We start from the raw sequence: 13312 nt of genomic DNA on the forward strand, positions 1-13312 counted from the left end.
TGCGGTGGAGGTGGCGAGGTGGGACTCCGTGCGGAAGCGATGGAGGCCCCGTAGAAGCGACCGAGTCGGTCGGAAGAGAAAAGAGACAAGGCCGCGCCATTTTGGATCAGTCGTTAATTTTTGCGTGGATGCGGCGTTAATTTTTTTCAAAACACCTCCGCACGTCTGCTGCGATCCGATCGGCGGTGAGTACCCCCGAGACCCGGGCGACCCCCGGGGCCCCCCCACGGTGGCCCCGCGAGCTGCACGAGACGCAGCCGGCGGTGCCAAAACATCCCGCGACCGCACTCTTGTAATCGATAACTCTGGAGTTTACAAATTTGGAACGGCCTTGATTGACCCCGACTTTGGGAGGCCGTTGGCGCCGAAACCCCCCAAGTGGGGCCTCTATCGACTCGTCTCGTCGAGTGGGACCGCGATCCGGGCCCCGGCTGGCGCCCGAATGCGGCCCGGGCGAGAAATTCGGGCGGAAAGACGCTCGCCGGCTAATTGCTTGTGGGTGTCTAATTAATTAAGATCGAGCGTCGGCACGGGTACTCGGGGCCCCAGCCTGCCCCTGAGATACTGGGGCTGAGAGGCGCAAAGCGATCTGCCCTCGGAATTGGGGAGGAAGCCGCGTTGACCGGGTCGGGGGCGTTTGTTTACGTCGGAAACCGAGGGGAGTGACCTCGCAGAAGCCGAGATTTAGGCGATTCGGGCCTTCCAGCTTCCTGGGGCATCAAGGGGATCTAGGAATTACATGTATTTCCGAATATAGGAATTTTGGGGAACATGGCTGGTATTTTGTCGTCGTCATCGGATGCGACGCTCGCTTTGTTGATAACATTAATTGTTTCCCGAAAATGGCCTCCCTCACACTCGTCTCTAGCATTGCTCAATTAATTTAATTGCGTCACTGCCTCTTCGTTCCCCCTGGTTCCCCCTGGCTGACCCTTAATTCATATTTCGGCCCCGAATGCAAATCGCCGAATTATTATTCGGATTATAATAAATATCAGTTCCGCGTTTGCTCGTGGACCGCCTTTTAAGGCATTCAAATTTGAACCAAATTTTCGTTGCAGCTTCTGCGCTTGCCAATCGGCCGAAAAGACGATTTCTGGCCATGTCGGCGCCCGAAGAGAAAATGGAAGTGGATGGAGAGGCGGTCGTTGACCTCAGCGTCGGGTGAGTGTGTCTATATATGATGTTTACGACTTATTTCCAATCATCTCGATTATTGCTCCACCATGTTTTATTATTAGTTGTTGAGCAACACAGATTATTAAAAAGATGTCTCATTTTCAGTCCGACAGCGCCTGCACGCCCACCGCCGCCACCGCCGCCGCCGCCCAGCGAGAATGGAGGGGGCACACAATCAGCGGAGGACCTGAGCAGGAGCGCCGACGCCGCTGCCATGAGACCTCCGGCGTCTCGTGCCAAGGACTACGAGGAGCAGCACCATCCGCGCCGCAATTTGCGTCCAAGACGCGAGAGGAGCTACGCTGAGAGCCCGGATATTATAGTTTTATCGGACGAGGAGCCGCGGATCAATGGATTCGCCAACGGCTATGAAAGTGACAGTGACGACGCTGAAATGCCTCCACTGCCCCCAATCAAGGTCAGATTTTTGCTAAAATGCACGAGAAATTGCTAATAAATTGCTCAACAATTTTTATATTAAGAAAATTTTCCTTATTTTACTATTTTAACAATTTTATTTTCTCTCTCAAAACTGACTGTTTTTCCCCTACAGGAATTATCAGCTGAAGAACTGGCCACAAAGGAGCGTCTGATTCGCAATTTACGTGAAGAGTTGCGCAATGAAGAAATGAAGTTGGTGCTGCTGAAAAAACTAAAGCAGTCGCAGCAGATGAAGGAAAACATCGCGGTCATACCGCCGGTCACTCAGGCCCCTCCTGTCGTCACCAAACTCACATCCTCAGTCACACTGACCCCCAAACTACCCCCGCCAGCACAGCAGGCCGCCCAACCGGTTCCGCCGGCCATGGTGCGAAGTTCAAAACAGCCACCAGCGCCTTCGGTACTGCCACCACCCCACCGAGGAGTGAGTTTAGTCTTTTTAAAACGGGAAAATTTCTATTAAAGCTATGAGCATTGGCTACCACAATTTAAGAGGAAAATCAATAATTTTTTTATGTTATTCAAGTTTGAATTCAGTTTGATTGATAAATCACTGTTGAAGGGAAATAAAATTTAATTCTTTAATTTTTTGTAGTATGGAAGCTCATCAGGACGTTATGAGCAAACAAGCCAGAGCCGCAGCTCGCAGAACCTGCCGCCGCCGCTCTTAGGCATGGGCGGCAGTCGCTCAAACAGTGCAGCCATGCAGCAGATGATGGCCCAGCAGCAGTCTCTGCTCAGGGGCCAGAACATGGTTGGAGGCCGGAATCCGGTCAACACGCCGCCGAATGTCGTCATGGGATACCCCATGGGCGCCACGGAACGCGCCCCCAAAGAGTCCCACCACTCGCCAGCGACACAACAGGTGAGACAATGTTTTGCCGTTTCTCGCTTCAAATAAAACGGTTTCATTATTGAAAATATCATCGCTACCGAAAAAAAAATCCATCTCACTGAAACTAATGTTGCTCCTTCACTTTTAATGCGTGCATAGCTTATGGGAAATGTGGATTCAAAAATGGGTAATATAGGTGCAACCATGCAACAATTGCCGCAAGAGCAGGTACAGATCGTAGCATTCGATGTCTTTGAATTAATAGTGCACAAATTTAGGTTGTTCTCTATTTACTGAAACTTAAATATCTTTCAGGAGAGAAGTCGATCAGAAGACAACCAAACACCAGCACAACGGCAGGCAGCCGCCAAGCTGGCTCTGCGGAAACAATTGGAAAAGACGCTCTTACAGGTACGATTTTCTTTGTTTTGATATCCTAAATTCTTTTTTTCAATGAATAATATTATTTGTAAAATAGAACAGAATGAATGCAATTGCTACAGACGTAAGTCATTGGATAATTTGCGTTAACATATTAATATTAAATTATTTTTGAATCGGGTAAAATTATTATTGATGGCTCCGAGTTTAATTTTGGCTTTCTATTGGACAGATTCCCCCGCCAAAACCTCCGCCGCCGGAGATGCACTTCATCCCGAACCCGTCAAACGCTGAGTTCATCTACCTGCTCGGTTTGGAGCACGTGGTTGACTACATCACCAAAGACCAGAAGGCGCCGCCGCAGCCGCCAGACCCGTTCCAGTGCTCACAGTGCGAGACGGACTTCACACCAGTGTGGAAGTGGGAGAAGAGCTCGAAGAGCGACCACAAGCGGCGCCAGCAGCTCAGCATGGGCCACCAGACGAGTGGAAAAGAGCTGCGGGTCATCTGCGAGCAGTGCGTGACGACGAACGTGAAAAAGGCGCTGAAAGCCGAGCACACGAACCGGCTGAAGACGGCCTTTGTGAAGGCGTTGCAGCAGGAGCAGGAAATCGAGCAGCGCATGGCGCAGGGCGCCGACTCTCCCTCGCCAGTGGCCGCGCCGTCGCCCAAACCGCCAACCCCGGTGCCCACGGCGCCACCGCCGCCACCGCCGCCACAGCAGCAGCAGAGGCAGCAGCAGTCGACGCCGCCGTCGCGTGCCGACCGCGAGCGGGAGCAGCGAGAGGCGGCGCTGGTGGCCGCGGCGGCGGCCGCCCAGTTCCCCAAGTTCGCCGACCCGTCCAAGATCGCGGCCGCCCTGGCCGCCGCGGCCGCCTCGAACCCCGCGGCCGCCCTGCAGGCGGCGCACCAGCAGTTGCTGCGCATGCCGCAGCACCAGGCGGCGCCGCTGCCCGCGCACATGCTGCCCTTCTCACCGCTGCTCTACCCCTACCAGCTGGCCATGGCGCAGGCTGCCGGCGGCAAGGGGCCCGTCGCGGCCGCCGCGGCCAACCTTGTCGAGCTGCAGCGCCAGGCGGCCGACCTGCACAGACAGTACCTGCTCGACATGATCCCCTCCAACTCGCTGCAGCAGGGCTCGCGCGGCGGCATGAACTGGAAGACGTGATCTGGCCCCCGCCGAGCGTCCCAAAACTGACCAACCTGACTTTCCGCCTCACCAGCGACACGAGTGTATGTACACGGCGCGGCTCGTCACTAGTCAAGGCAGCCACTCGACACAACCGTGCATTGCCAGGTTTTTTATCCGCTTTTCCTTTCAAGGGTTGCTTGCACTCTCGTACCGAGAATATTTTAGCCAATTTTCTTTCTCGCCCGAAGAAAGAACTTTGTGCGGCGCTTTTGTCCTCCTCTTAATGGAAAATTAGTCCTTTTTTCTGACTTTCCGATTTTAAGAAATTTGCTTTTGAGAATTGATGATTTGCTCGCACAACAAAATTTAATAAAACAATAATTTCTTTCTAATAAGAAGTCTGAAAACTCTTTTAATTTACGTTAGTGCTATTGGCTTGAATCTTGTAATATAAATATTCCTTTTCTGGAACTGCCGGGATTCCATTACTAATTCCGTTCCTTATATTAGAACACAATCTGACTGGGTTTTAGTTTTTGGTTTCTTTTCATGACGTGAACCAGGCTGAAATTGTTTGATTCGACGATTTTAGTTATGTTGTAGCATCTTCACAATTTGAAATTAATATCTGGCAATATCCGATGACGCGAATTGTGATGCGCCTTGACGCGTGAAACAGCCGCAGACATGGTGTCCACTGGCTCAAATCTGTCTGCGTGATTGTGTTTTTTTGCAAGCGATTTGCTAGTGTTTTCCTCACTCTCGTTTCTAAAGACTAACTTGCGACTCGTTACGTTGAGCTCTAATTGTGATACTCTATTCTATGACATGAGGACTGTTTCTTGTCGCACTGCTCCTTTCATAAAGGGGCCCACTTTAAAAAGCCAAATTCAATTCCACCGCTGAGTAATATTTGAGTATTATTTATCGCCCGTATTTATATTGTTAGTTATGCTTTGGTGTTATTCTATTCCTGATTCAAATACGTTGTTTGATGTTGTCTTCAAGTTGAACGCACTTCTTGGTCATTTTAATCCATTAACGAGTCGTATAATCTAAGTAATGAGCGTTAAACACACACACACACACACACACACGTTAGGGAGTGCAAGGTGATTTTCAGCAGCACGAATGTTCGTGTCACAGTCGCGAATCCACTAGGGCGTATTTCTACTTGGTAAGATTTCAAATCTCTTTGTCTCATCATGTAAATTGTAGGGATCTGAAGGAAGCGCGTAAATTCATTGTAGATTTCTTAAAATAAAGTACTGTGAACTCTTTTATTTAAACACTCGCTTATTCTCACTTCAAATAAATACCAAACAAAATTATACATATCAAGCCGCGTGGAAGCACTTCTTGAAGCGTTTCATGCAGAAGGGCAGCAGTTGCGGCTGGTCGCACTTTTGGCACGCGAGAGCGACGTCCGCGCAGCATCGGAAGTGCGTCTCGCAGCACGACAGCCACTCCGTCGGCCCCTTGCCGCCGCAATTTTGACATTCGGTGCAGTCACCCCCTAAAAACATAAATATTTACTCAATATTTTGTCTCAATGGAGTTCAGGGGTTGCACAATGGTTCCATTAGATGTTACAGGAATTTTCATGTAATTTTACGTGGGGACTAGCAGAGTCAAAAAGCTACCAAAGAGCGAAAACCGATTGTTTTTTCGGATATGCGTGTTTTTACTCGCATATTATGTGTTTCTTTGATTTGAAACTAACTCTTAGTAGACGCAGTCATACTGTCAATTGTCAGCTCTTTTATGAAATCCTGCTTTGATATTTGATATTTTTGTATTTGATGTATATGTGACATAGAAAGAAAAACAAGAATAATAATAAAGAAAAATCGTTACCAGACATTTACATTTGGTTAAAATAATCTTTCAAGAGTTTTTCATTTTCTTGCTCAAATGAAAGATTAATTAGCTGCAACATACCAAACAAAATAGACTTTCACAAATCAGCTATTCTAAATAGAAGAAAGTGAAATTAATTACTATCGGTTTGAAGAGAAAAAATTGAAACCTGTGTGGTGACACGAGTCCGCTCCACTTCGAGCCTCCTGCCGGCGACACTCGAGGCCGTCCTCACCAGTCGGACATTTTGAAGAGTCCTTCATCATTTCCTCGCCAAGAAGATTTTTCGCCTGATTTTAAAATAAAAATCATAAAAATAAACAAATTTATGCATAAAAGGGATGATTTGATTTACCTCTTTAGCAAAAGCTCCAGGTTTTGAGAGCGCGGCTACAAATTTTGACAGTGGTGAAGATTTTATGGCCGTGGTCTTATTCGCGTTTTCGAGAGCGAAACAAATTTGAAAAACGAGGACTGCGGCCAGAAGGAAAAGATATGCCTGCCTCATTTTGAAAAGTTAGCTGGAAACAGTAAAAAATTGAATTTAGAAAATTTTAATTAAAATAATCTTCTAAAAAACATTTCATACCTCTTCTCTGTAATGTGTTGTAGTGGATGCTGGTGTAAAAGTGATTGCACGTCGAGGAAAAATCGCAAAAATTGGCGAACAAAGTGTCGGTTTCGACAGGCTGAATGCGTTATGAGGATTGACGAAGCAAGCGATTGCACTCACACTCACTCACCGCTCCTTTTCAATACTTATTGGCAAGACCAACGCTCTCGCTCTCTGCAAACGCGAAGCGACCGAGCGGTTTTCCTTGAGTGTCACGGGAGGAAAGCGGCGCCGCGCGACTCGAACACGAAAAGCAGGCGGTGGTCTCGATATAAAATTGTCACTCTGCTCTCGCACGCGGTGTCCATTTTCGATTCGACCCTGCCTGCAGTTTTTATCCTTGATCGCGCAAATTTGTTCCTGCTTTCGGGCCTGATTTGCATATTATGAACCAGTTCAGTTTTTTGTCAGCTCTCGTGTCTGCTTCCCCAATTGCAAAATCGCTATGCTCGTGAGTGATCTTGAAAGGAGGTTAAACAAGGGGAATAACGGCTGAGGCGAAACAACAATCGAAACGCCGCTTTCTGTAATTAAGTGCTCGTCTTTATTATACAATTACTTAAATGGAAATCGAGCATGGCCGAGCTAGAGACGATGCAGTGAAAATGCCCCACATTCATATGTAATTATGTCGACATTCTTCTCGTCGGAATCCAAATAATTTCATTTTCATTATTTTGCTGCATAAATGTTATTTTCTAAGCAAAAATATAGAAATCACTTTAGTTTCTTGCTCAAGGCAAACGTATGCCGTAGTGCATTACTAATTTCCAATTTCCATGCAAGTTGTATCGCTTGAAAGTGAATGCAACACACTCAGTCTCTCATTATTTATTACAAGGTGCGTAAAGTGCAATAAAATGGTACATTTAAGGAAATTACATGAGTAATGCAAGACGTTATTTATTTTGTTTGTTAATGTAATTATCTCTCTTTATTGACTTTAGATTTACTAAGTAAGCGGAAATTTTTAATTTAAAAAAAGCTCTTCATGATCAAAACAGCCTTTTTATTATTTCCTGCTTTGAAGGCTACCGCACCGCAGAGAAGTGTTGTTTATTAAATAACAAAAACAACAACATCAAACAAACAAATCGATTAAATTCATCTCGTGTGCTCTGCCTCTCAAGGTGAAAAAAATACGATTTTATTAAAATTTTCGAAATTTTCTTCCCGTCCTCTAGATTATTTTTTCATTCATCAGTGCCGATTGAACACAAAAAGCAAATTAAAATAAAAAAGTAAGAAGCTTTAAAAGTCACAAATCTGCGGTTAGTGCGGTCAAGTCGATTTTCACGTCCCTTTCTCGCCTTTACACGCACGATTCGCGCTTTTCGGGGCCAAAACCACATTCAAGCAGTGCTGCCAACACACGCCCAGCGACGACTCGCGCAATCAGCTGGCAGGGGCGCCGCCTTTCGCGCGTTGTTGTTCTCTGACGTCACTTGCAACATATGAACGGGCAGAGAAATGTCAAAATGGCGTCGTCGCAGGACGCTTGGTATCTTTCTCTGCTGGGGTTAGCGGAGAATTTTCGCACGTCGAGTCCGCCCAACTTCAAGTTGTGCATTCAGTGCCTTCAGGCGGTGTTCAACTTCAAGCCCCCGCATAGGGTGGAGGCCCGCACGCACCTGCAGCTCGGCAACATCCTCCTCACGCACACCAAGAACATCGACCTGGCCCGCAACCACCTCGAAAAAGCGGTTCGTTTGCCGTTTCCCGCCAGGGTCCCGCTCCCCTTGGTCCTCCTGAGAGCCCGATCCACGGCCTGCCGCCCCTTCGAAGGCTTCCCGTGTGAAATTTGTCTGTGCAATGATTTCAGTGGCTGCTGTCGCAGAGCATCAACGGCTTCGACGATGTCAAGTTTGAGGCGGCGTCCGTGCTGGCCGAGCTGCACGATCAGCAGAAAAACTCGAACGCTGCCAAGCCCATCCTGCGAAAGGCCATCGAGATCTCGCAGAACAGCGTCTACTGGCACTGCCGACTCATTTTCCAGCTCTCTGTGAGTCACGCCCCCTTAACCCTCACTCACACCCACACCAAATCCCCAGATTGAGGCCTGGATTCTTCATGTTCGTTGATTAACCTTTTTTGTTTCCAGCAAATTCACGCCAGCGAGCGGGACTATGATCTGGCCAGCAGCTTGCTCGGGGTTGGTGTCGACTATGCAGCTATTTCGCAGGCAAATTATACCAGGGTGTTGTTTCTCCTCAGCAAGTGCATGGTAAATTTTGCAACACTGAAAATAAATTAATAAAATTTAAGGGTGATGGACGAAAAAGTGGGGAAACATCAATTTTTTTATTAATACCTCTTTCTTGATGTTCAGTTGTAAGGTGATTTAATTCATTAAAATTTTAATTCTTTGACATTGTATGTAAAGTTTTTAAATTGGTATGTATTTTTTGCTTAGCTCCTGCTGATAGACAAGAAATTCCAAGAGGTGAATCAGTTGCTGGCACAAGCGGGACACCTTGTCGACACCTGGGGCGGATCGCAGCACCAAAAGGAGTACCTTAAAGTTTTCTTCCTAGTGCTTCAAGTGTGCCACTACCTTTTGGCTGGGCAGGTGAAGAGTGTCAAGCCTTGGCTCAAACAGCTTCAACAGAGCATCCAAATCATTATGCAGCCCTCGTGGCCATCTGATGAAGGTAGGTTTTACTTCTAAATTTAGATTTTCTACGAAATAATTGGTGAAATTTGCAGTGTTGACCGCTACTAGTCCTGGAGATATGTTTATTTGGATGCCAAAAGAGCATCTATACGTGTTGGTGTACCTGGTCACTGTGATGCACAGCATGCAGGGGGGCTACATGGACAAGGCGCAGAAATACACCGACAAAGCCTTCACCCAGATAGAGAAGCTCAAAAGTAAGTCTCAAAATGATTACTCTTTTGGAATGACCGATTTTTCTTATGAAAAAACTGTTATTAATACTCTCTATTGACTTTTGGCGAGGTCATACATCAGAGATGGTTACATTCCAATAATTTGCCCCTCAATTGCAAATCACATAAAGAAATCATAACTTTCTTAAAAAATCAATAAATTCGGAAGAATCGTTAAACTTCTTGAGGAACAAAAAATCTTTCAGGGCACTCACGAATTGCTCATAATATCGCGTCTCAAGCCACAGCGAAACTGGCATAGCATTATAATACAACCAAATTTTGTTATTTTGAAAAATAAATAAGAAATAATCATTCAACAGTCGTGGACAACAAGCCAATCCTGTCGGTGTTCCACCTGATGCTGCTGGAGCACATAATCATGTGCCGGCTGGTGATGGGCAACAAGTGTCTGGCGCTGCAGGAGATCTCGCAAGCGTGCGCGCTGTGCAAGAGCCATCCGCGGCTGCTGCTGACGCACCAGCCGCAGATCCACACGCTGCTCGGCCTTTACGCAATGAGCATGAACTGCATGGAGGCGGCCGAGGCGCAGTTCCTGGCGGCGCTCAGGGTCAGTACTCCACGCCCGCTTGCTTGACGGTGTTTCAAACTCTCGTTTCAGGAGCTAAGCCAAAGATTTCAAATCTTTCAGACGTCGTCCGAGCGCGAGCTGTGGAATTTCGCCAACTTGAATTTAGCCATTGTGTACCTACGCGCCAAGCGGGAGCCCGAGTTCACGGCCCTGCTCGAGCGCATCGACCCAGAGACTATCACCTCCAATTCGCACAGCATTCGTGCCGCCGCCTACTATGTCCAGGGCCTCCAGTCATTCTTCCAGGCGCGATACAATGAAGCCAAGTAAGCTCATTTTTTACTTTTGACATGTACATAACTCGACAATTGATATCACTTCATGCCGCGGAAATTTGGCCGCATGAGTCAGCTGATTGGAGTACAGTTAGGACCTCTCCGAGTACTATCACGTAGAGCTTACTTCAATTCAATCAGAGGGATATAAAAGTGGGCAGGGTTAACGATCGGCCAAATTTCCGCGGCATGAATTACATCCAATTGCTTTTTAACGCAAAGGAACGATCATACAACTAGAGAGAAACATCTCAACGCAAGCGAAATATTCTTTAGCACAGCAAAATTGTTTTTATTAACAAAATCACTCAGCGCAGCGACAAATTTCTTGAGGTGCGGCTCAAGACGCAGACACAAACACTATTTCGATTTTTTTCTTACTTATTTTATTAAATTCAAATCTTGATTTTTCTAATTTTTTAATTCGTTCAGGCGATTCCTGCGCGAGACGTTGAAGATGGCGAACGCGGAAGACCTAAACAGACTGACCTCATGCTCTCTCGTGTTGCTCGGCCACATTTTCCTCTCACTCGGCAACAGCAGGGAAAGTATGAACATGGTCACGCCCGCCATGCAGCTTGCCTCCAAAATACCTGACGTCCACGTTCAACTGTGGGCCTCTGCCATTCTTAAAGGTATTTAACCCTGAAACATTTGATTAAACCAATTTTTAATATCAATATTTTGTTTCATATTTCGAATGATAAAAAATTATTCAATTTTGCAGATCTGTACAGGATGTGCGCGGACCACTCGCGAGAGAACGAGGCGTACACGATGCACTGCAACTTCTCGCAGATGCTGCTCAAGGACCACTTCCAGGCGTCCAACATGCGCGAGCACGATCTGATCAACTGGATCGAGGGCGCCGTGCCTGTAGTGAGTGGCAACCCACCAAGCACCTCGTCGGCCATCCTCTGATGCGGTGGAGGAGCAGAAGCGCCGGCCTGCCCCGCGATTTGCAAGGACTTGTGTTTTAATGTGATAACTGACGACAAAGACGTGACACAGGGAGCAGCGCGCAGACTGAAACTGCCGCTCTCCCGGCACCACGAGTGCTCCTCCGCGCCACGACTCTTTAATACTCCTGCTTTTAATAAATGAAGACAGACCACACTGTGTACGTACAAAAAAGGACCCGAGTGGTGCCCACCGCGATTACTAACTGTTAAGGCAACCCTGGTCAGTTTCGCTCTTGATTTAAATTTCTACTATTTTGGATCAGAAATGTTCACTTTTGTGAGTTTTGCGTCTACCACCAGTCCCAAAATTTTCGATCTAGTGTTGTTTCCGAGCCCAGGCCAAGACATATTTCATTTTAAACCGTTATATAAGTCTAATTTTTGTTTGATCGTGATGACTTGTAGTGTTTAAATTGATAGATGAGTCATTTTATAATTTCCGAAATTCATTGGAAATTTTTAAACCAGCTTCAAAGCTGGTATTTTAGAAAAATTTCTTGCAAACTAAAACATTCTCTGGAAGCTAATAAAATTTGCTGTATTTTCATTAAATGTTTATTTATTTCTTTAAATTCAACTACTCTAATTATTATAAAGTAGCAAGTAGCACTGGAATTTCATTTTTGACAGTGCGGATCAGTTCCTAAAGGTTGAATTAATTTGGTCAGCCGTTCTCTCTGTCAAAAATTGGGTTCAACATTGGTTTCATTTTAACCTAGTCGTAAGAACGCTGCCGACCAGTCAGAGGAGAGATTGGTTCTATCTGATTGGCCAGATCGAGACAGTGGCAGCCAGAGCAATTGGCAGGCAGGTCATCCAGCAGCACTGACTTCCGCTGGCTGTCGCTGTGGCGCTGCTGTCTCGATCTGTTCAGCCAGAGAGCCACTCCCTACTCTGATTGGTCGCCGGCGTTCTTATGATCAGGTTCAAATGAAAAACCGCCAAAGTGTGTACTTTTCAACCAATATTCGATCAATTGATTCAGCTGCCTAACCTTATCTGACCCTCGGGAATCGATTCGCTCTGTCAAAAATAAAATTGCAGTGAAAATTTGCACACAGGAGCAGAAGGAACGCAGGATTGCCTTTTTTGTACCCAACTCCCGCGCGTTGCACAGCGAGTGATGTCGATTGTATATTTTTATTACGGTGCTCGCCTGCTCGCTCGCAAGAAATGATCACGTTGTGCGTGTCTGCTACAGAAAGGTTGCGTTTTTATTTTGTTTTAAATGAATTTACCATTAATTTATATACATGAAGGAATATGCAACTGTTGTGAATCAATGTGGAACCTGAACGATGACTTTTTGACACCATCTCACACACATCATTATTGTTTCTACGGGAGACATTTATTTGTGTCCATTAACCTTTTCAGAGCAATAAAAAAACAGTTGTCCACGGTTTTAGAACATGACTTGTATTTCTTCCACAAAAAAATTACAAGGTTTTGACTTGAGGGAAGGTAATTGATAAAAAAAACTGCCCTGTTGGCAGTTAAATAATTATTGAATTGTGTTTAAAACGTATTAAATTAATTAAATCTACAAATTTTTAGAAAATTTGCATAATTAAAAAATTTCCTTTTAAATTGAGTAGTCTGTTTTCTTCGTGTATTACAAGCACAGCCAGAAAAACAAAAAATTTAAAAAAAAATACAGAATTTACTATATTTTGTATGTTTCTAATTTTAAATCAATTTGGATTTTGGATATGAATTGATTTTTCCAGATCAATATATATTTTACGAATATTAAAAGCCAAAGAAGAAATTTAAATAGTGGTAGTGTGTATCACTGGAAATTCATTTTTGACAGTGCCAATCAATTCCTGAGGGTTGAATTAGGTATAGTAGCCGAATCATTTGGTCGACGATTCGATACACGAAGTGCCGAGTTTCATTGAAAACGTAAGAACCGTGTCTTTGGCGGTTTTTCGTTTGAACAAGAACGCCTGCGACCAATCCCAGAAGGCCAGCTCAAGCAAGTGAAATAAACGACAATTAAAATCAGCCATCAATGCCATTAAGGAGAGTGTGCCTTTTGCCGCTTCCAATGGCTGTCGCAGTGGCGCTGCTGTCTCGATCTATGGCTTTCTTAAAGAGCCAATCAAAAAACTGGCCGTTTCTATGAATATGGTCACAGGCATTCTTTA

The 13312-nt window shown here is 45.7% G+C and overlaps 3 protein-coding genes across 5 annotated transcripts; 2 read left to right on the forward strand and 1 right to left on the reverse strand.

Annotated features, from left to right (window-relative positions):
- simj (simjang) lies at positions 1-5257 on the forward strand. 2 transcript variants are annotated; one of them, XM_065477193.1, is made up of 8 exons: positions 1-185; positions 1062-1164; positions 1285-1597; positions 1733-2044; positions 2216-2485; positions 2615-2683; positions 2771-2866; positions 3069-5257. In XM_065477193.1, exons 2-8 carry the CDS (start codon positions 1103-1105, stop codon positions 4002-4004), a joined length of 2058 nt encoding a protein of 685 aa, XP_065333265.1. In that variant the 5' UTR covers positions 1-185; positions 1062-1102; the 3' UTR covers positions 4005-5257. The 2 variants fall into 2 exon arrangements, with proteins under 2 accessions (XP_065333265.1, XP_065333266.1); XM_065477194.1 differs by lacking the exon at positions 2615-2683 and having other exon boundaries at positions 12-185.
- LOC135935119 (uncharacterized) lies at positions 5230-6770 on the reverse strand. The gene is made up of 4 exons (XM_065477197.1): positions 6418-6770; positions 6184-6349; positions 5998-6118; positions 5230-5484 (listed from the first exon to the last, which is right to left on the reverse strand). The coding sequence occupies exons 2-4, from the start codon at positions 6334-6336 to the stop codon at positions 5306-5308; spliced, it is 453 nt and encodes a 150-aa protein (XP_065333269.1). The 5' UTR covers positions 6337-6349; positions 6418-6770; the 3' UTR covers positions 5230-5305.
- A 1111-nt stretch (positions 6771-7881) lies between these two features.
- Positions 7882-12570, forward strand: Mau2 (Mau2 sister chromatid cohesion factor). Of its 2 annotated transcripts, none has more exons than XM_065477196.1 (9): positions 7882-8144; positions 8264-8443; positions 8543-8665; positions 8855-9092; positions 9148-9312; positions 9654-9901; positions 9983-10188; positions 10630-10832; positions 10925-12570. In XM_065477196.1, the coding sequence occupies exons 1-9, from the start codon at positions 7896-7898 to the stop codon at positions 11116-11118; spliced, it is 1806 nt and encodes a 601-aa protein (XP_065333268.1). In that variant the 5' UTR covers positions 7882-7895; the 3' UTR covers positions 11119-12570. The 2 variants fall into 2 exon arrangements, with proteins under 2 accessions (XP_065333268.1, XP_065333267.1); XM_065477195.1 differs by having other exon boundaries at positions 7883-8144; positions 9953-10188.
- Positions 12571-13312: the final 742 nt, after the last annotated feature.

This window comes from Cloeon dipterum, chromosome 2 (genome assembly GCF_949628265.1).
Source record: "Cloeon dipterum chromosome 2, ieCloDipt1.1, whole genome shotgun sequence".
NCBI classification, from domain to species: Eukaryota; Metazoa; Arthropoda; class Insecta; order Ephemeroptera; family Baetidae; genus Cloeon; species Cloeon dipterum.

Bases quoted from the DNA above. Each gene is read 5' to 3' on its own strand.
- simj (XM_065477193.1), top strand. From the start codon at position 1,103: ATGTCGGCGCCCGAAGAGAAAATGGAAGTGGATGGAGAGGCGGTCGTT. The intron at 1,598-1,732 runs GTCAGATTTTTG...TTTCCCCTACAG, and splicing joins CTCCACTGCCCCCAATCAAG to GAATTATCAGCTGAAGAACT. The intron at 2,045-2,215 runs GTGAGTTTAGTC...AATTTTTTGTAG, and splicing joins TGCCACCACCCCACCGAGGA to TATGGAAGCTCATCAGGACG.
- LOC135935119 (XM_065477197.1), bottom strand. From the start codon at position 6,336: ATGAGGCAGGCATATCTTTTCCTTCTGGCCGCAGTCCTCGTTTTTCAA. The intron at 6,119-6,183 runs GTAAATCAAATC...TTTTAAAATCAG, and splicing joins CTGGAGCTTTTGCTAAAGAG to GCGAAAAATCTTCTTGGCGA. The intron at 5,485-5,997 runs GTTTCAATTTTT...TTATGTTTTTAG, and splicing joins GGACTCGTGTCACCACACAG to GGGGTGACTGCACCGAATGT.
- Mau2 (XM_065477195.1), top strand. From the start codon at position 7,896: ATGAACGGGCAGAGAAATGTCAAAATGGCGTCGTCGCAGGACGCTTGG. The intron at 10,189-10,629 runs GTAAGCTCATTT...TAATTCGTTCAG, and splicing joins GCGCGATACAATGAAGCCAA to GCGATTCCTGCGCGAGACGT. The intron at 10,833-10,924 runs GTATTTAACCCT...TCAATTTTGCAG, and splicing joins GGCCTCTGCCATTCTTAAAG to ATCTGTACAGGATGTGCGCG.